At 46.0% G+C, this 23,109-nt stretch overlaps 2 protein-coding genes across 7 annotated transcripts in view; one reads left to right on the forward strand and one right to left on the reverse strand.

The window, feature by feature from the left end:
* Positions 1-827, forward strand: part of LOC128343118 (zinc finger protein 239-like) — a 24,755-nt gene extending 23,928 nt beyond the window's left edge. The window contains exon 4 of the mRNA XM_053291663.1: positions 758-827. Within this exon, the coding sequence (XP_053147638.1) occupies positions 758-812 (55 nt within the window). The 3' untranslated portion in view covers positions 813-827. The remainder of the gene's footprint in view (positions 1-757) is intronic.
* LOC128343045 (zinc finger protein 397-like) lies at positions 57-23,076 on the reverse strand. Of its 6 annotated transcripts, XR_008315323.1 has the most exons (7): positions 22,885-23,076; positions 19,789-20,361; positions 14,119-14,841; positions 10,509-10,632; positions 7,548-8,904; positions 5,591-5,771; positions 1,058-1,184 (listed from the first exon to the last, which is right to left on the reverse strand). XR_008315323.1 is itself a non-coding variant. In XM_053291424.1 (6 exons), exons 3-6 carry the CDS (start codon positions 14,776-14,778, stop codon positions 1,022-1,024), a joined length of 2,304 nt encoding a protein of 767 aa, XP_053147399.1. In that variant the 5' UTR covers positions 14,779-14,841; positions 19,789-20,361; positions 22,885-23,076; the 3' UTR covers positions 57-1,021. The 6 variants fall into 6 exon arrangements, 5 of the variants coding, with proteins under 5 accessions (XP_053147399.1, XP_053147401.1, XP_053147403.1 ...); XM_053291424.1 differs by lacking the exon at positions 5,591-5,771 and having other exon boundaries at positions 57-1,184; XM_053291426.1 differs by lacking the exon at positions 5,591-5,771 and having other exon boundaries at positions 57-1,184; positions 14,119-14,844.
* Between the last annotated feature and the right edge of the window lie 33 nt (positions 23,077-23,109).

The raw sequence follows: 23,109 nt of genomic DNA on the forward strand, positions 1-23,109 counted from the left end.
AAGAGGCATGGAGCATTTCCAGAAATCTGATTTTCTTCGTGTGTGGTGACGTCTCTCATGTGCCCTGAGATCTGAGCTCTGATGGAAACCTTTACTGCAGTTGGAGCACTGATAGGGTTTCTCTCCTCTGTGGATTCTCTTGTGCCTCACAAAACTTGAATAGTTATTGAAGCATTTCCCACAGTCCAAGCACTTATATGGCTTCTCCCCTGTGTGGATTCTCTCATGGATCTGCAGCTCAGGCCCCCAGCTGAAGCTTTTCCCACAGACTGAGCAAGGGTGTGGTTTCTCCCCTGTGTGGGTTCTCTCGTGCCTAATAAGATTTGAGCTCTGATTGAATCTTTTTTCACAAGCTGAGCACTTATACAGCTTTTCACCCGTGTGAGTTCTCTTGTGTAAGATGAGGTGGGAAGTGTTTCTGAAGCTTTCCCTACAGTTGTGACACTTAAATGGTTTCTCTCCTGTGTGGGTCCTCTCATGTATAATAATGTGTGCCTTATTTCTGAAGCTTTTCCCACATACGTAACACTGATATGGTTCCTTCCCTATATAGGTTCTATCATGCCCCTGGAGAGTTGAGTCTTGATTCAATTTCTTGTTGTAGTCTGGAGGTTTACCTTTTTCTCCTCCGTGGGTTCTTTGGTGTCTAATCAGGCTTGATCTGAAGCTGAAGCTTTTCCCACAGTTCGTGCATATATGCAGGTTCTCCCCTGCGTGTGTCCTCTTGTGTCTAACGAGGCTTGATTTCTCATTAAAGCTTCCCCCACAGTCTGCGCTTCCCATCATTTGACGGAAAGAAAGCGGTCGTGTGAACCAAGCCCTAACAATCGGCGATCTGAGCTCATGGATCGGTGGTCTCCAGGTGCGAGAATTTCCTGCTTCTGGTCTCTCAAAATGGGACAGGTGCGTGTGCGATCCAGTCAGTGGTCGATGGTGCATCACTAAATCTTGCTGCAATGCACTGAATGTAATGGTTGTGTTAACGGCTTGCCCTCAGTTTTAGGGTTATTATTGGACATGGTTACTTTTCTCTGGATTTGAACCCAGAACCTGGATCGTACTGCAAGCGCACGGACAATGTACCATCGCCCATCCCTTTCGTTCCAGATCTATCTAAGCGTAGCCTCTCCTTTGGATTCCAAAAGCTGGTCAAGGGAGGGGTTAAATGGACAGAGCTCCCATTCCTAGAGAGGGACAGAAAGCGTGTGAGAAATAGAGCGGCAGGTGCCAAAAGCAAACTTCCTTCCTGTCCCGCCCCCTCCTGGGTTAATAAGGTATTTCTCTGCTGGAGCTAGGCCACAGAATCCCTGAAGTTGCCATGCAAAAGCTGCAAGGAGTTCTGAGTGAGTACTGTAACTCAGGCGTTCCCACTCCAATTCCAAGCATGGGTTCCTAGATGATGTTGTTGGACTACAGCTCTCATCATCTTCAGACACAATGAATGAGTTAAGTTACAATTTCCATGATTCCCAGCCACAATGGCCTTACATACACACAAACACACAGGGACATAGGCAGCTGCTTTATACGGAGTCAGACCCTTGGTCCATCTTACTCAGTATTGTCTACCCAGTCTGGCAGCGGTTTCGCCAAGGTTGCAGGCAGCAGTCTCTCTCAACCCTGTCTCGGAAAGGCCAGGGAGGGAACCTGGAACCTTCTGCATGCAAGCGTGCAGGTGCTCTTCCAAAAGCAGCCCCACTTCCTAAGGGGAATTTCTTACAGTATGACATGCAGTCTCCCATTCAAATGCAAACCAGGGTGTACCCTGCTTAGCAAAATGGGACAATTCAAGCTTGCTCCACAAGACGAGCTCTCCTCCCTTCTGCCAATGTAACTGTGGGTTGGGGTTGGAATTGCAGTCCAACATCATCTGGGGACCCAAGGTTGGAAACCCCTAGTTAAAGGAAAGCAGCTCAGTGGTACAGGACAATCCATTGATGAAATAGGAGCAATCACATGCCCAAGAGTTGCATTCTATCAAGTCAAATAGATTATGTAGTCTCATATGATCTTAAACTTCTCAGCAAAAAGGTGCTCCTCCCTTTTAACTGCACATACAAACCTCACAGCACATTGCTTAAAGTTAACCAACTTCAGATTTAATTAGTTGAGAGCCAATTAAATAATCTGAAGTTGATTAACAATATTGATTACATTTGTTTACCAGCACCACACAGATGCCTTTTTGAATCAGTGGGGGGAAAGTTGTAGGTAGCTGCATTGAATCATTGGGTGGAGTGGGAGGAATCCTAAACAGAGTAATGCTTATAGTAGCAATGGCTAGTGTCTGAGTTCTCCAGAACTCTTCTTCTGGCTGGGACTTGAACAAAGGGCATGAGAGGGAGAGAGAATGGTGAACAGAATTATGATGAAGCCCCATAGTTTTTAGACTGCACTCTTTTAGATGATGCATTAGTCTAACACAGCAATCCTAAACACACTTACTGGGGAGCAGGTCCAATTGAACACAGTGGAGCTTACTTCAGAGGCTTGTGCTGTGAAAGTTAACTCTGCTAGATACAATAGAGATTTCAGGTTGCACCAAGGGCTGCTGGGCAGTGTTCCCTCTAACAGCAATTCCCAGATGTTGTTCAATACAACTCCCAGCTGCAGTGGCCTTTGGCTGGGGATTCTGGGAGTTGTAGTTAACAACATCTGGGAATTCCTGTTAGAGGGAACACTGCTTCTGGGACACAAACAATAATGGCTGTTGCGTGTTTTTAAATGAAATAACAAGTCTACTAGAACTCGGCTCCATCTCCAGCACCAAGTAGAACAGATAGGCCCCTTATCAAGCAGGGAGCAAGAAGAGAGAGAAACTGATTTTAAAACAGAGTAAAGGAACTTGCAATTAAATAAGAACAAAGCGAGCACTTGTTAAAATGCCACCGTTAATGTTTATTTTTTCCATTCACTGTTACAGTAATGCACCTGAAACAAAATTGCTTTTTAAAAAAGGTGTCCCTTTAATTGACAACCCTATGGATCAAAATCCGCCCTACACCGATTAAAACCAGCTGCTACTGTTTAAAGTTTTAGTGGATTACTCAGATTAATTCAATTAAAGCTTGTCACCCTTGCTGCTCTGCATATGCATATGTATATGCATATGCATTCCCCCTCTACAAGTCAAGGGATGGGGGAAAGAGCTACATACTGGAAGTGCCACCCCAAATACTGGAAACCCTGCCCAGACCTGCCCCTGACATTTCACCCAACACTGTCTACATACACATATTCAAACTCCTGAAGGACTAGAAACTTGCTTGTTTTCAAAATAAAAGCAAAGGTGCTCTGGATACTGAGTTCTGATCCCTGAAACAAACTCTGCACTTGTGTAGGGCAGTTACAGGCATGCAGTCCAGCACAAAATGTTTTAACACTCACTTGTCTTAGGTTTTTTTTTTTGAAAGCACATCCCTCATTGGGGGGTTATTTTGCTCTATGAATTATCTTGTGGAACATATAGAATTGGGTCACAACATTCTCAATTCCTCAGCTTTATGGAGAGGAGGAGATAACTGGAATAGGCCCCTTATGTGGACACCATGGTTCAACCAATGGATATTGAGGTGGTGTGCTGGGACAGGATTGGGTTAGTGAAACCCTAATCCCCTCACTAACCTCAACTGAAGAGACCCAAGCCAGGGAGCTCATATCTTCAGCCCCTGGAGAGATCCAGCACTGGCCTGAGAGAAAATTGGGGCAGCTTCTCCCCCATTTCCCCAGGAACTACTTAAGACCTGGAAGGGGGCTCTGAAGGGAAACGTTCTAGCCCAGGGATTCTCAGCGTTGGGTCCCCAGATGTTATTGGACTTCAACTCCCATAATCCCCAACCAAAGGCCACTGGGGCTGGGGATTATGGAAGTCGAAGTCCAACAACATCTGGGGACCCAACGTTGAGAATCCCTGGTCTAGACTGATGAAGTGAGTGACTCTAGTTGGGGACATGTTCAGAATAGCTGCCATTTAGCATTTACGCTGCCCTTCAGTACTCAAAGCACCTCACCGATCTTCATTCACTATTCCCTACAACCTTGTAAGGCAGGTCAGTATTATTATCACGGTGTTGGAGGGTGGGATGAGTTGAGCCAGAGAGAATCACGGCTTGCCCAAGGCCACCAAGTCCATCATTTCACAACATGTGGTACATGTAGCCCTGGGGTACGTGGGCCACAGGCAGGGAGCATGGGGCGAGGGGGAGAGGGGAAAGAAGCCCCAGGGGGAGGAGGGAGAGAAGAGGCCCGGCTTGCCGTTGCTGCTCAGTCTTTGCCCATTGGTGACTGCCTAGGATTAATCGGTCTCCCTCTTTTCTTAACTATCTTGCCCTTTCCTCCTTGCAAAATGATGGCAGAAAGTTTGGCGTGCCATGCCAGGCATGGCCTTTCACATTTCCCAGCAATAATCTGGTGTGCTGTGCTTTCTGTGGCACTGGGTTCAGCCCTCTTAGCTTTGGCTTACCCCTCTAGCTGAGGTACTTAAGTTGTGCACCACTGATGTAAAAGGTGACAACAGATAGGGTCATATCTCAGCCCTATACACAGCCCTTCTTCCAACATATGGCACACATGACTGTAAATATAAGATCCCATGGAAATTTGAGGTACTTAAAATTTTCAGAAGTGAGGGGGTACTTGCTACTTAAAAGGGCGAGAAACACTGACCTAGCAAATTTGTGACTGAGGCAAGGCTTAAACCAGAGACTTCCTGGCTCATTCTTTGGTACCAATCCTGCACCTTGTGGGAAGTGTCGTGTTGCTCATATAATGCCCCAGTATAAACCTGTAGCTTGACTGGGCCACTCGCTTCTAGCCATTGTGCTTCTCTTGCTTAGCCGAGAGTTACCCAAGAACAGCCCTGCTGGATCAGGCCCAAGGCCCATCCAGCCCAGCATCCACCAAATGCCGCTGAGAAGCACACAGGCAAGAGGTGAAAGCATGCCCTCTCTCCTGCTGTTGCTCTCCTGCATCTTGCCCCCAAGGCTGGAGGTGGCCTCTGGCCACCAGACTAGTAGCCATTGATAGACCTGTCTGAAGTGGAATGCTCAACAGTATTTTAATCCAACCTTCTTTCCAAGACACTCCGAGCAGTGAGCATAGCTCCCCCCACCCCCATTTTATCCTCACAAGCTACAGAGTTCAGAGGTTAGGCTGAAAGACAGTAACTGGCCAAAGCTCAGCCAGTAAGTTGTATGGCTGGGAGCTTCGACTACTAAGTCGTAGTCTGACACTCTAACCATTAAGAAGAAGAGAGCTGGTCTTGTGGTAGCAAGCATGACTTGTCCCCCTAGCTAAGCAGGGTCCACCCTGGTTGCATATGAATGGGAGACTAGAAGTGTGAGCACTATAAGATAATCCCCTTAGGGGATGGAGCCGCTCTGGGAAGAGCATCTTGGTTCCAAGTTCCCTCCCTGGCACCATCTCCAAGATAGGGCTGAGAGAGATTCCTGCCTGCAATCTTGGAGAAGCCTCTGCCAGTCTGTGAAGACAATACTGAGCTAGATGGACCAATGGTCTGACTCAGTATATGGCAGCTTCCTAGGTTCCTATTATACTATGCTGTTTACAGTACATTACACATACAGCCCACCTTTATTCTATCATGGAGTTCAAGGTGGCACAGATGTGGTTCCCAGACAGTCTTTCATCCTGGACCCGACCAGATCCAGACCTGCTTAGCTTGAGAAAGGTGGCTGCATCCTGTGCCATCAGAACATGTCCTGCAAGGCCCAGGATGGTCTGGGTTGGAAGTGGAAGATCTGGTCAACTCACTGCGCAGAGTGGATAAAAATCAATGATTTTTTTTTTAAATTAAACAATCAGATTTTTAAAAATTTAAATCAGGTTTTTAAAATAAAATACTTTTTGAGGAAAAAAGTCTATCTAAAGATAGTTTTCTATTTAAGATATATTATAGTCCAAAGGTTATTCATCATGAAATAAAGATCAGTTTTTAATTATGTAGCATGAGGCTGTATATATGCAATGTTTAAATTTTTGGGTAAATGAATTCCATTAATCCATTCACAATGTCATGCTCTTCCAGAGGTTTCTGTAAGATTATTTTGGACAATTTTTCTATCTAGAAGAGGACCAAAAATGAAACCTTCATCTGGCTGTAAATATTAAGATTACACCAGCAAGAATGAATCTTTATGTAAAAAAACATGATTTAAATCTAGTCTTACTGACAAGTGATTTAAATCAAATCCACACTGCGTCTTTCCAACCACAGCACTTTGTGAAAAGGCAGCTGGGCACAGCTCACGTAGTAGGCAGCTGCCTTAAACCACTGGCCCATCTAGCTCTGTGTGGTTTATACTGACAGGCAGCGGCCCTCCAGGGCTCCAGAGTGAGATTCCCAAGCCCTGCCTGGAGATCCCCTGCTAACTGGGCAAAGAGGCACCTTTTAGTGTGGTGATTCTCTTTATTTAGCAGGGGGAGAGTAACTGGCCCTCTCCACCCCCAGCACAGTACCTCCAGTGACTGTTGCTGGTGTCTATCTTATGTTTCTTTTAGATTGTGAGCCCTTTGGGGACAGGGATCCATCTTATTTATTTATTATTTCTCTGTGTAAACCGCCCTGAGCCATTTTTTGAAGGGCGGTATAGAAATTGAATTATTATTATTAATAATAATAATTTGCCAAGGATTGAAGCTGGGACCTTCTGCATGTAGAGCAGATGCTCTTTCAACTAAGCTATGGTCCTTTCCCATTAGGCAGAGCCCCTCTAACCACCCACAGCAGGATTGGTCTGGAAGGTGTTCCTAGGACTTCTTGTACACTAGAGAACTGAAGAGTGGAGAGCTGGGTCCCCTTAGCTAAGCAGGGTCCACCCTGGTTGCATATGAATGGGAGACTTGATGTGTGAGCACTGCAAGATATTCCCCTTAGGGGATGGAGCCGCTCTAGGAAGAGCAGAAGGTTTCAAGTTCCCTCCCTGGCTTCTCCAAGATAGGGCTGAGAGAGATTCCTGCCTGCAACCTTGGAGAAGCCGCTGCCAGTCTGGGTAGACAATACTGAGCTAGATAGACCAATGGTCTGACTCAGTATATGGCAGCTCCCTATGTTCCTATGTTTATACTGGGACTTTATGGAAGCTCCCCCGCACCCAGCTCTCCGTATGTGCAGGCTACAGGATTGCCGCCTTGCCCACTACACTGTTGTGATCAGCACACCAATAGCCTGATTAGAGTTCTGGGCTGAAGACTTGCAAGAACTCATTACATGTGTAGATACTGACCATGTGAAACAACACTGATGCTAGAGGAAGGAATCGGGAATATCAAGCAATCCACTGGCACTTAAAATAAATACATTGCCTTTCAGATTTCTAAACACTAGGTTGGGAGGAGGGATGGTTGCGCTCTCGTTTACACTTTCCCCATCTGAGCACTTATTCAGGTTCTCTTCCATGTCGATTCGAACCGGGACTGGCCTCAGACTGAAGCTGCTCTCACAGTCTGACATTATATGATGTAGTCTCTCTTTTACAAGGGCGTTCTGCTGGTCAGGAACATTTGAGGGAAATTTCCTACAGCCTCACCATGGATCTGGTTTCATTTCCTGCGTGTGTTCCACCACGTGTAAGTTCGTCTGAACTTTGGCCGAATCCCTTTCCATAGTTGGAGCTTTTATATGGTGCCTCTCATGTTTAAGGAGGGACGCTTTATGACTGAACCTCTTCCCACAGTCTGAGCATTCAAATGGTTTCTCTCCAGTGTGACTCCTCTGATGGTTAATCAGGTTCGATCTCTGACTGAAGCTTTTCCCACAATCAGGGCACTCATAAGGTTTCTCCCCTGTGTGAGTTCTCTGATGGCCAATAAGGAATTCTCTCCGGCTGAAGCTTTTCCCACATTCTGTGCACTCGTACGGCTTCTCTCCGGTGTGAATTCTTTCATGGATTCTGAGAACGGAGTTGCAACTGAAGTTTTTGCCACAACTAGTGCATTTGTAGGGCTTCTCACCTCGGTGGGTCCTCTCATGTGACGTAAGGCTCGAACTGTTACTGAAGGATTTTCCACAATCTGTGCAGCTGTAGGGTTTCTCTCCTGTGTGAATCCTCTGATGATTGAGAAGATTTGAACTCTGACTGAACTTTTTCCCACAGTCTAGACATTTATATGGTTTCTCACCAGTGTGGAGTCTCTGATGACGAACAAGGCTGGATCTAAAACTGAAGGTTTTTCCACAGTCTGAACACGTATATGGTTTCTCCCCTGTTTGAAGATCGGAGGGCTGCAGGGAGCCTCCTTTGCTTTCAGGGGCTTTGTTCTGTTTTTCTCCTGTGAGTGTTCTTTCTTTTTTCCCAAGGACTGAGCTGGAAATAAAACTTTTACCACAGTTGGAGCATATATAGAGACCATGTCCAGTAAGATCGGAGCTCTGACTGAAACTGTGCCCACATTCAGAGCATTTATGTGGTTTCTCTCCTGCAGGGATTCTGCAAGGTGTACTCCGACTCAAGCTGTTCCCACAATCTGTGCCTCTGGAGGGTTCCTCTCCTGTCTGCATGCTCTTCAGTTGGACGGCTGTTTTCCAGCTGAAGCTTGTCCCACCATCTATACACTGGCGTGTCTTTTCTTCCGCTTGCATTTTCCAGTGCTCAAGGTGTTCAGGAGTTTGGCTGAAGTTTTTGGCAGAGTCAGAACTTGTCCTAGAATGTTTCTCTTTGTATAGTGTCTCTTGGAAGGCGCTTGTGTTTAGGCTCGTGTCACTCATGCCACCTTTCTCCCAAATAAGCTTTTCTTTTCTTTGCCCTGGATTGTTTCCTTTATGCCTCACTGGTCCCTGCTGACATCTAGACATGTTTTCCATTTTGGAAACCTGGAAGAGATCCCATCTGGCTTTATCCAAGTGGCTTTGGGGCTCCTCCTTGTTCTCAGCCACTTGCCTGTCACCTGATAGAAAGAGAGAATCAGGACATGAATAGCGCCCTGCAATGGACAGACAAATTCTTGAGGCTACAAGTGGCAACGGGGATCAAGAGTGCCCTCCCCCAACACCCACATGTTGGACTTGCACATTTGTATAGAGATCTACACACCTAGAGCCCAGATTGCATAGGCCCAAAGCACTGGAAGGCCGAAGCTGTGCAGCCCTGGTTTAACCCAATCTGTGGAGGCCACAGCCCTGCAGCCTACATAGCTTGAGCTAAATACATGTAGGCCTCCTATGCAAACACCATGGTTCAACCAATGGATATTGAGGTGGTGTGCTGAGACGGGATTGGGTTAGTGAAACCCTAATCCCCTCACTAACCTCAACTGAAGAGTCCCAAGCCAGGGAGCTCACATCTTCAGCTCCTGGAGAGATCCAGAACTGGCCTGAGAGAATTCAATTGGGGTAGCTTCTCCCTCATTTCCCCAGGAACTGCTTAAGACCTGTGTGCCCTGAGACGAAGGCAGAAGGCCCAGGAAGAGTATTCATACCATTAGCTTAATTCTAAAAGGTTACAAAACCTTTTGTAACTTTATTATTAGTCTTTTAAAACTGAAAACTGACTTGAATGCTTTAGTAGAAAGGAGCGATATAAACTCAGCAAGGAAACAGTCTCCATAGGACCAGAGACACAATCCAAAACACAAGAGAGTATAAACTGGCTCAGTTCAGTCATCACATGATCCTTCCCCATGAAGCAGCCTTATACCAGTTCAGACCATTGATCCGTCTAGCTCAGTATTGACTACAAGGACTGGCAGCAGATGTCTAGGGTTTCAGATGGGTATTTCCCAGCCCTAGCTGGAAACACCCATCTGAATATCCAGTGGTCAGCAACACCATGCTGACCACGCACATAGCACCCACGCATGTGCGGACGCCATATGCATGCTGATGGCGTGTGGTGCTTTTTGGGACACGTGCCACCCCAGCAGGAAGCTGGACGGGGCAGTGGAGAGCAGGGAAGCATCTGCTCTCCTTTCTCCTAAAGTTCCCTTTTGGATCTCCCTGCAAGTGAGAGCTCTGACAACTTTTTAAAAGTCTTTAGAGACGCATCTGTGCATCCAGGCTTTTAACTGATATGGTTTTGATTATTTTAATGTCGTTTTTAGACTATTGTTTTAACATTTTTAAATTGTGTTTTAAATTTCTTGTTTTTGTTTTTAACTAATGTTTTACTTTTGTTTTTATCTTGTTGTAAACCGCCCAGAGACGTAAGTTTTGGGCGGTATAAAAATATGTTGAATAAATGAATGAATGGATGGATGGATGGATGGATGAATAAATAAATGCCCAAACCATGCTTTGAACAGCGGTTCGGGCACATCCCTAAATACCAAGGGTTTAACCTGGAATCCTCCGTATGCAAAGCAGATGTTCTACCACTGCACTCTGCTCCTTTCCCTGTGCTCGTTCTTCTGGCTCCTTTGAGTTCAATATACAAGGAGACAGCTGAGCAAATAATTAAACAAAATAGACTTGCTCAGTTATGTTCTCTTATATTGAACCCAAAGCAGCCTGAAGGCTACGCAGAAGTCACCTTAGAAGCATCACAAAATCTTACCTAGCAAATGGGCCTCCCCATCACTCTTCTGCTTGGCTTCCATGTAATGCTGCATCTTCTTACTCTCCGGTGGAGCCTTTTCTGCTTTTGGGGAACCAATCACCTTCTCAAAAGGCTCCGACACCTGAATACAAAACATAGTGACAGAGTTGGGAGCTCTACAGCGTAACCCTATGCACATTTCAATTAAGAGCAAGTTCTACTGAGGTCAAGCGCCCGAGTAAACATGAGTTGCAGCCATAAGGACGTAAGTATTAACTTGGTGAACGAAAACTGAAGTCCAACTGGTCCAGAAGCTCGTTTCCAATAGCAGCTAACCAGAAGCCTCTGGGCAGCTCACAAAAAGGGCATGAAAGCAATAGCCTTATCTGTTGGTATTCAGAGACAGACTGCCTCTGCTCATAGAAGTTCCATTTAGCTGTTATGACCAATGATAACTGCACAACTATTCACCGATAGTCTCATCTTCCATACGTTAGTCCATTCAATTTTTTGAATGGTTATCCAAACTCGTGTCCAGTTAACACATCACATGTAGCACCATAGCTCAATGGCAGAGCACATTCTTTGCATGCACAAGGTCCAATCCCTGGTGCCTCCATCTTTATAGACAAATTCATGGAAGACAGATCTAGATAAAAGGAACCTCCATGATATTCAGAGGCAGAATACCTCTGAATATCAGTTACTTGGGGACAAGTGCTTGGAAAGGACTGTAGCTTTCATGCCCTGCTTCTGGCTTTCCTGGAAGCAATGAGCTGGCCTAGTGGACCGATCCAGTGGAGCTCTTAATAGTCTATTCTAGGCATTGACAAATTTTCTTTGGATCTATAAGCCAGTCAATGGACAATTGACAAAATTACTGGATTGAGTGACCAATGCTAAAGGAGGGCAAATGGGCTTCTTTTCGCCATGGCTCTCTAGCACCTGGGATTTGTCTAGCTCTGATTTATTCCACACATTAAGCATCTACAAATCTACTTGCCAACTCACTAGTAGAGGGTTCCCCCAGCCCTCCAGTGAGCAGGACACCCAGCACCACACAGATCTCCTCACCAGAGATCTCATTTCCACTGCCATTTTTGAGAAGGTAAGAAACAACAGAAATCCTTTGAGTAGGAACATAGGAAACTGCCATCTACTGAGTCAGACTACTGGTCTATCTAGCTCAGTATTGTCTTCACAGACTGGCAGCGGCTTCTCCAAGGTGGCAGGCAGGAATCTCTCTCAGCCCTATCTTGGAGAAGCCAGGGAGGGAACATGAAACCTTCTGCTCTTCCCAGAGCGGCTTCATCCCCTGAGGGGAATATCTTGCAGTGCTCACACATCCAGTCTCCCATTCATATGCAACCAGGGCAGATCCTGCTTAGCTATGGGGACAAGTCATGCTTGCTACTACAAGACCAGCTCTACCAGTAGTAGGAGAGGGCCCCCACTGTTTCTTACTAGGGGTATGCACAGACTGGTTGCCATGGTTCAGTCCAAATCTCAAACAAATTTGGACCAAACTGCGGGTCCCCAAACTGGTTTGGTTGAACTCACCGGCTGAGCCAGTTGGGTATCCGAACTGCCACAAAGCTGTTCGAAATCAAACTGCTCGAACTAACCCAATTCGCAGTCGAATTGGTCCGTGCACACCCCGATTTCTTACTATATCCATATTCCAGTGCAAATGACAGAAGACCCACTTCTCCCCTAAGCCTTCTGTCTGTGTGCTAGAAAAGAATCTGAGGGAAGAGAGGAGATTGGTGGCGACCCCAATGTGGTGTAGTCGTTAGAGTGCTGGACTAGGACTCCCATTCATATGCAAACCAGGGCAGATCCTGCTTAGCAAAGGGAACAATTCATGCTTGCTACCACAAGAGCCAGCGTGAGTGTAGTGGTTAGAGTGCTGGACTAGGACTGGGGAGACCTGAGTTCAAATCCCCATTCAGCCATGATACTTGCTAGGTTACTCTGGGCCAGTCACTTCTCTCTCAGCCTATCCTACTTCACAGGGTTGTTGTGAGGAGAAAATTAAGTATGTAGTACACCGCTCTGGGCTCCTTGGAGGAAGAGAGTGATATATTTTTAAAAAAATAATAATAATAATCTCTGTCTAGTGAGTTAAGCCTGTATTTGTGGATCCCTGCCATATATCAATTAAATAATAAGTAAAATACTGGCACTACTCCTCAGTTTTTTTTTCTCTCTCTCTCAACTGCATGCAACTTTATAAACCTTTCTAATATCACCCCTTCCCTTGCAATCTTAAAAGCAATCAAAATAAGGACAGGAGATCTAGGCCTTTGATTGCTCTAGTTGCTCTTTCCTTTAATATTACCAGCCCTATGGCTAACAGCAGCCATTAGGTAGAAAACTAACCAATGAAATCAGTGGCTGACATCCTTTATAAACCGTTGTTCCTCTGCCCAGCAATCAATGGTCAGTGTTAGCAGATTGCTAACAAAATGACTCAATGGAAGCCTCACTGAAATTAATTGGACAAGTTAGTGACAACTAACTTGTCATATTAATTTCAATGGGACTTCTATCAAGTAATGTTGTCTAGGATGTCAGCTACTGAGACTAGAATGAGAACTGGGTTCTTTTCAAGATTAAAAAACTAAAGCCTGAATCACACGCTATCTTCAACATACATATCGCCTGTGTACAGTATGCACACATACGGTGTATGTACACAGTTTTGAACACATTATGTTTAGAGCACTTCCTATTTGTGCCTGCATTTGAGGGGGCTTGTACTCATGTGCAGCTTTTAAATGAATGCACGTACAGTCATTCACAGAAAGGGCTAGTTAGGAACATAGGAAGCTGCCATATACTGAGTCAGACCATTGGTCTATCTAGCTCAGTGTTGTCTTCACAGACTGGCAGTGGCTTCTCCAGGGTTGTAGGCAGGAGTCTCTCTCAGCCCTATCTTGGAGATGCCAGGGAGGGAACTTGGAACCTAGATGCTCTTCCTAGAGCAGCTCCATCCCCTGAGGGGAAGATCTTGCAGTGCTCACACATCTGGTCTCCCATTCATATGCAACCAGGGTAGACCCTGCTTAGCTAAGGAGACAAGCCATGCTTGCTACCACAAGACCACCTCTCCTCTCCTGCTCTTCTCCTCAGATACTTGTCCAGCCGATGCAATGAAAAGGAGGACAGGCCAGCATGCACACGCATCATGATGTGTTCCACAGATATACCAACGCCTTCCCAGTGCTTTTGTTTATCACATGAAGAAGGTGGATTGTCTGAAAGTATTTAGAGTGAGTGTAGAGGGGCAGTTCAGACAATCTGCCCCCACCCCCACATACAATAAAAATGCACCAGGAGGGTGTTGGGATGCCTGCAAAAGGTGTTGCAACAGGTGTGCTCTCGGTGCATCCCCCTTTTAATCACATGGGTTGGTTCTGGGGGGAGGGGTAGTATCATCCAAACTGGCCCAAAAACATGTGTACAGACAACTATATGCAAATATAACGTCTGAAGAGGGCTAGAGGGAGGGAGGAAATGGATCACTAGGACCACATCCACAGCACTGCCATTTCGCATCAATATTGGGCAGGGCTGCTGGAACTTTCCCCAGTCAGTTGAGGTAGCCAAAACAGTGTTGCCTCACCTGCTGTTCCTGCATTTCAGCCTCCTCTTTCCAAAGCAAGAAATCTTCCGCCAGGGCCACTGCCTGGGCACATGTCTTGGGGTCATCTTCCCTGACCCAACTCTGCATTTCTGATGGCAGGACAGTCAGAAACTGCTCTAAGATTATCAGCTCCAGGATCTGCTCCTTTGTGTGGCTTTCCGGCTTCAGCCATTGATGACAGAGGTCCCGGAGATGCTGGAAAACCTCGCGGGGGCTCTCGGCCTCTTGATAGCCGAACTGCCTGAAGCGCCGGCGCAGCTTCTCCATGCTGACAGTGTCCTTAACCCTAATAGCTTCTCTCTCTTTCAGAGCAGAATCTAGATTTTCAGAGGCTTCATGAGCTTTTCCACAGTGGCTTGGCGTGCTTTGAGAAGTGGATTTTCCTGTAGGCCTCTGGGTGGCATTACCAACAGCCTTCAAGGACGCTGACAAAAACGTAATATCTTCCCTGTCCAGAGGTCCAGGCAACTGGGATTTCCCCCCTTCTAAAGTACGGGACTGCACTGCCTTTTGTAAAATCTGCCACTGGGCATCCTGTTGGGACAATCGCTCATCTGGTTCCCCTTTAATCTGCTGGGGATCAACCCCAAACAGGGCTCCAACCTGGACAGCTTGTGAGTCATCTCGGCCTCCTTCCATTTTCTCCCTTGGAGCTCAATCAGCTGGGTTCTGGTCTTCCACTTTTACTTCTGGTTGTGCATCCTGCTTTGGAGGCAAAAGACAATTTTGATCAGTGCAAAGAAAGGCATCGTCAGTGATGTAGGGTGGGATAATGTTCCCTAACCCAAAACTAAAAACCATCCATTTCTAAAAATACATTATGAACAAAACAAGAGCCCTGCTGGATCAGACCCAAGGCCTATCTAGTCCAGCATCCTGTTTCCCATAGTGGTCCACCAGATATCCCGGGAAGTCTACAAGCAGGAGAGGAAGGAAGATTCCCTCTCTCACCATGGCTCTCCCACAACTGGTAAACCTGGAGGAAGCTTATTGCCATTAAGACTAGTAGCCACTGATGGACTTCTCCACAAATTTGTCTAATACCGTTTTTAAGCCATCCAAGCTGCTGGCTATAACCACATCCCATGGCACTGAACTCCATAGACTAATTTTGCATTGTGTGAAGAAGTACTTCCTTTTGTTGGTCTTAAATTTCCTGGCAATCTGTTTCATGGGATGACCCCTGGTTCTAGTATTGTGAGAAAAGGAGAAAAACTCTCTATTCACCCTCTCTTTTTACAGCATACTTAATTTTATAAACTTCTGTCTCCCTTTTTTGTTTTGTTTCATGAATTTAATTAGTTATAATGAATGGATACTACTGAACTATCATGTCTTAAAATATTTATAAATATTCCAAAACAATTTCCAAGTAAAGCTTTAAATAGGTTGAATATAAATTGTGCACTTTATTGCTTTTTGGGGGGTCAAATATCTCAGTTAAAATAATTTTGGCTGCTGGAAAAAAGATTTCAAGATGTATAAAACAAGCTTTTTAATAAAAAGGTCTGTTTATTAAATAAAAGTCAAATAAACATGCTAAATTAGATCCAAATTGATTTGAGGAATCAGAATATTTTCTGGATTTTTTCCCCTAGAAAAACTTCCAATTAAACTTTTCCCCTACAGAAAGACACATCACTGGGTATCATTCAACAAAAATAACTCCGAAGGATGATTTTGGTATGGAGTGTGGCTATCCCCCATTCCTCCAGGTGTCATCACCATTTCTTGACATTGTTATAAAGTGCCAAGTACAAATGCTACACATACTTAACCGGGATTAACACTGAGACTTACTTCTGAGTATGCATAGGATTGGGCTGCAAGGACTGAGTAGATCTCACCAGAGTCTGTATTATTTAGGACTACTCATGCAGCAGAATGAGGAGACAGAACAGACTGCAAGATTGGAAGCAGGGGCGTAACTATATGAAGGCAAGGGGAGACACCCACCCGGGCTTCCTTCAGTTGTACTCATCCTCCGAAATTGATGTGAGTGTTAAGACCTGGAGCCAACAGAACAGCATGTCTTCCTCTAGTACCATTAAATGACTTGCATCGTCCACAATTTACAAAACCTTTTTAAAAATAATTTAGAATGATGTTCTATAGTGGCACATAGGTGTGTGTGTATGTGTGTATATATCACTATGCTTTTTGTTACCACTATTCAGCCTCATTTAAGATTTCTTTACTTCATGAGCTGAGCTTCAGTGGGGGGGGGTGCATTTTAAAATCTTGTCCCTGGGCCCACTCCAACCTTGCTACACCCCTGATTGGAAGAGAGGGATCACAGGTTTTAATTAGGGATGTGCACGAAGATCTTCGGTGCCAGCGGGGGTAGTACTTTAAGGGCGGGAGAGGGTGTACTCACACACCCCCTGCTGCATTTCCCCCGCCGGTGCGCTGTTATTTTTAAGCCCCTCGAGGCAGCAGCGTTCCTCCTTGCCACTCCGTTTTCCCCGTCGGCCGGAAGTAGCAAGCATGTGCGCGCCCGTCGTGCATGCGTGTGCTCGCAACAGGCACACGCGCTACTTCCGGCCACTTCTGGCCGCTGAGGGAAACGGGGCGGCAGGGAGGAACGCTGCCACCTCAAGGGGCTTAAAAATAACAGCGCGCTGGCAGGGGAAATGCAGCGGGAGGGGTAAGTACACCCTCCCCTGCCCTTAAAGTACTACCCCCCCCCCAGCGCCGAAACGCTGAACACCGCCCCCCCAGCGCCGAAACGTTTCGGAGGCCTTCATAATGGCCTCCAAAATGTTTCTGGCACATGCCTAGTTTTAATGTCCCCTAAGTTCCATGCACAGAGAAAGTCAGTACAGCAAGCAAAGGGCTGGGCTAGAATACACTTTCCCCGATGTGCTAGTTTTCTACATGCAGGGGAGATTCTAAAATGGAGAAGCATTCTAAAATGGCATCCCCCATCTGCGATCTGAAATGGTACAGTCTAATCCACTTCATGTGTAGAATCTGGCTCACTTCCAAATGTACATTTAACTAAGATTGGCCAACTTTTGCTGGAATCAACCTGGGCAAAGTTAGTAAAGAAGTCTTTAGAAAGCCCAGTGGAAGAATCCAGTGCAAAAAGCTGCCTATATGCCTGACGTGTACAACTAAGGGGGGGGGGGGGGGACACCACAATCAGTAGAAAGGAAAAAAAACACAGCCGTGCCCCTTGCTTCCCACCAACTAGCCCGAAAGCAAAAAAACCAGCCCAGCCAGTTTTTTCCTATTCAGTTGGCAACTTAACTTGCCTGTGCTTGTTCCATAACCATGCAGGAAAGAGTTGCATGGCTAGAAAGTTAAATAGCCCCACCTGCCACATGCACTGAGAAATTAGGGCTATGGTGTTGAGGTAGAAGAGGGTTTATGTATAATTGAAGAGCCTTTTGTATAATTGCAAAGTTCTGACTATGTCCTCACACACTTACAATCAATAATACATATTGTGGGTCTCTTGGGGCAAGAATGTGTCTCTTCCCACCTCCCCCTTGCAAATATATATGTAATCCCCACAAATACCTGCCCTAGTCAGACATTATGTTGTCCTTGTGTACATGTACACAGGTACATGTTTTGGTGTGTACAGATGTCTGCACACATGCACGTTTTGGTGTAATGGACTATACAAGTGTTCATTTTAGAAGTGAATCTGTTTACACGCCTCCTCAAAGACCATTTTATTTATTTACACCTAGGTAAACTGCTTTGAAAACTTGTTGAAAAGCAGTATATGCATCGTTTTCATATTCATATTCCTCAAATGCAGGGTACAGATAGGAAGTGTACAGCTGTATGTGCACTGAAAATATATGCATAATGGTACGTGTGTATAGGTTTGTACGTATGTATGTTGAACATGACATGTGAATAGGACTCTATGGTCCAGGTGAACCAGAACCAGGCCAGCTGCCGTTCAAATCCCTGATCAACCAAGAAGGCCACTGTGTGACCTTGGGTGAGTTACTATATGCCTATTCAGACTTGACAAGCATTTATACAGGTTCTGTATATACACACACACACACACGTTTGTATGAAAGACCGTACATGTGTTCCATCTTAAAAGTACCCCTGAGATGCAGGGTATAGATAGGAAGTATATTACTGTATGTGAACAAATGCAGCTTATTTTGGTTGATGACCAATAATCACAACCACCACCATCACCACTACAGTCTAACTGACAACCCCCCCCCAACCCCAATACTATATATGCAGGGGTATAACTATAATAGGGCAAGGGGAGACAGTTGTCTGGGGGCCCCCTGCCTTGGGAGGACCCCCCAGAGGCAAGTCACATGACTGACTCCCCCAGGCACGCACCCGCCCGGGCTTCCTTCAGTTGTATTCATCCTCCAAAACTGATGTGAGTGTTAAGACCTGGAGGTACCAGAACAGCATGTCTTTCTCTAGTACCATTAAATGACTTGCATCATCCACAATTTACAAAATCTTTTTAAAAATAATTTAGGATTATGTTCTATTGTGGCACATATGTCTCTGGGCCCACTCCAACCTTGCTACACCCTGTATATATGCATTCAACATAATACCTAAATTGGGCTTATCTCTCAGCCTGATCTACCTCACAGGGTTCTTGAGAGGAGTGTGTGTGTGTGTGTGTGTGTGTGTGTGTGTGTGTGTAAACTGTGTAATGGATTAATACGGAAATTCTCAAACATAGATCCCCATACGTTGTTAGACTACAACTCCCATAATCCTTGCCACAACTGAAGCTCAACAGCATATGGGGACTCAAGTTTGAGAACCCCTAGATTAATATATAAGAGCTATATGTTCCTCCTCCAAGGACCTCAGGGTGGCATGCAAAATCTCCCTGATTTTATCTTCACAACAGCCTTGTAAGGCAGGTCAAACTGAGTGACAGTGATTGCCACAAAGTCACCCAATGAATTTCTTGGCTAATGGGGGATTTGATCAGGGGTTATCCCAGTTCTATTGCACCCTAACCTTCGGCTTTGGTGGGGATCACATATTATATTTACGATGAGATCAAGCTTAGTTTCATGGCTTGATATCATGGTAAATATAATATGGATTTGGTAGGGATTTGAACATAGGTCCCTCCAAGCTCGCCACTCAGTCCACTACACCACAGGATACTAACCAATAACCATGCTCCAAGGCCGGAATCCTGTGCACACTTTACCTGGGAGTAAGTTCCACTAAACGCCGTGGGGCTTACTTCCGAGAAAACATACCTAGGCTCCAGCTATGAACCCAAAGGAACAGGCAGCATCGACATAAATCAGACTTCTATGACAATGAGCCAGAGCAAGAACAGCTGAGAATGCAGTTAAGACATCACAATAAAGATCCTTACTTTGTTCCCTGTCGCTTGCCAACAGAGAGAAATCCCTTCCGCTAATTTCCTTTTGGCCCTCTTTCTTCCTTTTGCTCTGCTTCCAGTGAGGGGGCGAGGAGGCGAGAAAGGAGCCTACCAGCACCCACTGTGGAGGAGAGCTGGGAGAATGCCTCCTGCTTTGCAATCCTGCCAGCCTTCCTCCTCCTCCTCCTCCCACAGCCACGCCACGGATTTCCTGTCTCTCTCTCTCTCTCTCTGCTCTTTTTCTCCCCCTCCCCCTCCCGCAACCTGATCCCACCTTCCTTGCTTCAACTCACCTTGCAGCCTTGGCATTGCAGCGCGTTCTTTTGCCCGGGCAATTTTTGCACCCAACTTTCGGATGCGCTCTCGCTCAGCACCAGCCGAGTCCCCGCCCACCTGGGAGGCCCAGGACGTGCCCCACAAGCAGCGAGGCTCTCTCTTTCTGACCTCGTTGGTCGAGGCGGGCGGGGGAATGGACAGCGAGCTCCGGTTCCTAGAGAAACAGAGCCACGGTCACTGCAAAGGGGGAAGCCTTCAGTACGAAGACGGCTCCTCCCTCCTTTTGTTCCGTCACCCCCCTCCGCCGTGAGAAAGTGCCTTTTCCATTTCTCAGGCTTGGAGACATTTAGCTATGCTGCTGTTTTCCAAAGAAGATTGGAGGAGGGGCGAGTCCAACAATTAGGGAGACCCGGGTTCAAATCTCCACTCCAGCCACGAGGCTTTGGGCTGGCACTCACTTTCCCAGGCTAGCCTACCTCGCAGGGTTATTGTGAGGATAAAAGAGGGGTGGAGAACCATATAAGCTGTCTTTGGCTCCTTGGTCCAAGGAAGGGCAGAGGCTCAGAAAGGGGGGAACAGCAAAGCAGAATCTGAAAGCAAAGAAGAGAACAAGCTTAAAAGCAAAGCAAAGAGGTAAGACTCCACAGCCTGCTGAAGGGAGCAGAGATGCAAAGAAACAGGACTATCACCTGATTAAAGAAATCTTTGTCAATTAATTGTATGTCATAGTTGATTAATAGATTAATCCAGGGCTTCTGACACTTGGGTGCCCAGTTATTGTTGGACTACAACAGGGGCGTAGAAAAGTTGGAGTGGGCCCAGACTAGAGACAAGATTTTAAAATGGGCCCTCCCCCACTGAAGCTCAGCTCATGAAGTAAAGAAATCTTAAATGAGGCTGAATAGTGGTAACAAAAAGCATAGTTTTATATAACCTATGTGCCACAATAGAAAGTCATCCTAAATTATTTTTTTAAAGATTTTGTAAATTGGACGATGCAAGTCATTTAATGGTACTAGAAAAAGACATGCTGTTCTGGTATCTCCAGGTCCTAACACTCACATCAGTTTCGGAGGATGAGTACAACTGAAGGAAGCCCGGGCAGGTGCACAGCTGGGGGAGTCAGTCGTGTGGCTTGCCTCTGGGGGGCCCTCCAAGGCAAGGGCCCCCCAGACAACTGTCTCCCCTTGCCCTGTTATAGTTATGCCCCGGACTACAACTCCAGCCATCCCTTTGGCCATTGTGGCTGGGGATGAAAAAAGTTGCAGTCCTGCAACATCTGGGCACCCAAGCTTGAGAACCCCTTGATTAAGCTATCCATTAGGAACATAGGAAGCTGCCATATACTGAGTCAGACCATTGGTCCATCTAGCTCAGTATTGTCTACACAGACTGGCAGCGGCTTCTCCAAGGTTGCAGGCAGGAATATCTCTCAGCCCTATCTTGGAGATGCCAGGGAGGGAGCTTGGAACCTTCTGCTCTTCCCAGAGCGGATCCATCCCCTGAGGGGAATATCTTACAGTGCTCACACATCAAGACTCCCATTCATACGCAACCAGGGTGGACCCTGCTCAGCTAAGGTGACAAGTCATGCTTGCTATCACAAGACCAGCTCTTCTCTCCTGCCGGAACCCTAGTTTCATTTCTATGCTACCCCTTCATCCAAGAAGCTCAGAGTGGCACATAAAGTCGTTATTTTATCCTCACAACTACCCTGTGAGGAAAGTCGGGCTGAGAGATAGTGTTTGAACCAAGTCATCTCAGCTTCATCCCTGAGTGGGAGGTGCAACTTTGGTGTTCTTTTCTTATGCTTTTAAACTGGCCTTGAAAAGGAGGTGGTGGAGGAGGGTGGGATTGTTGCATTCTATGCCAACAAGTTCCATCTCAAGAAGAGCAGCAAATGCTGAAGGAGGGGACAGGAGCAGCCCAATGCATTACAGCACCAATGCTGCTCTGCCCCATGACCCTGGTGGGGGTCAGTCCCCTTTTGAAACCAAGGACTGCAAACTTTTAAAGTAGTGCATGGGGCAGGGAGGATGTAAGGTTGGCAGCAATCTCCTTTTCTTGTGCTTCTTGCAATGTTTGCAAGAGAGGAACTCAGTGGGTTTAAAAAAACACACACACACCAATCAAAACATATTTAAAAGAGGCTTTTTAATGTTTCATCTCTGTTTATATTTGATAGGTTCTTTCATTTTTATAGTTTTTAAAAACTTTTAATTTGAAACTTTTTTTTAAGTAAGTTTAAATGTGGTCTTAGCCTAGTGTTTTAACTTGTTTAACTTTATTAGTCTGTTTTTACATTGTATCTTTTTATTTATGTTGTGAACTGCACCAAGCTGTAGTGTACTAGAGGGGCGGGATATAAACATTTTAAATAAATAAACTCCTTGCACGGCACAGACCAGTCCCAAAGATCTGCTCCGGTGGCAGCTGTGGGGCCTCGCGGCAGGTGTCCCAATAACCTGCTGCCTGAGGCAATGCCTCCTCGTGCCTCATGGAAGGACAGTTCCTGGAAGGGAAACATGAGTCGGCCTTATACCAAATCAGACTGTTGGCTCCATCTAGCTCAGGACTGTAAACACTAACTAGCAGCAGCTCTCCAGGATTTTCAAGCAGACATCCTAAGGGAAGATGGCAGGGACTCAACCAGAGACTTTCTGCGTGCAAAGCATGAACTCTACCATGGGACTTATACTACTGAGACCCACAGCAAGGAGAAAAAGCCATCTCCAACAGGGGGTGGCCTGCCCCACTTGGCTCACTCCCCACCCCCCAGAGGCCAAGATAAGAAGTGGCAGCAATGCAGACCAATGGGGCAGCCTGCTTGGGTGGCCCCCCTGACCCTCTGGACCCAGGGACATTTGTCCCTGCTTGCCCAACTGAGTCTATATCCATGGTTTCTTCTTAGATTGCAAGCCCTTTGGGGAAAGGTGGCCATCTTATTTATTTTTTCTATGAAAGCTGTGGAAAAGCAGTATATAAATATTTGTAACAGTACATTGTACATTGAAGATGAAATAACAACATGCCACTTTGCCATCAATAAAAAGTTCTTAATCTAATCACCATTGAAGTTCAAGTCAGAATTTGGCCGCTCTTGTCTAAATTACCTTGGTTGCAGTCAGGGCTGTTGACTGTCTCAAAGTATGATACACCTTCTGCTCTCACATCGGTTCTTACTCCTTTTCCTTGAACACAAGTTTGACGTGCAGCATTCAGCCGCTGACCGTGCGTAGTTCCGTGCCATTAAACACTTCCTCTGCGGATTTTTGCAGATCAAATCATAGTTTAAAGGAGTTCTAGGCTGAGGCTTCTTTTGTTTTGTTTCTGAGCAG

This window comes from Hemicordylus capensis, chromosome 2 (assembly GCF_027244095.1).
Source record: "Hemicordylus capensis ecotype Gifberg chromosome 2, rHemCap1.1.pri, whole genome shotgun sequence".
Classification (NCBI taxonomy): Eukaryota; Metazoa; Chordata; class Lepidosauria; order Squamata; family Cordylidae; genus Hemicordylus; species Hemicordylus capensis.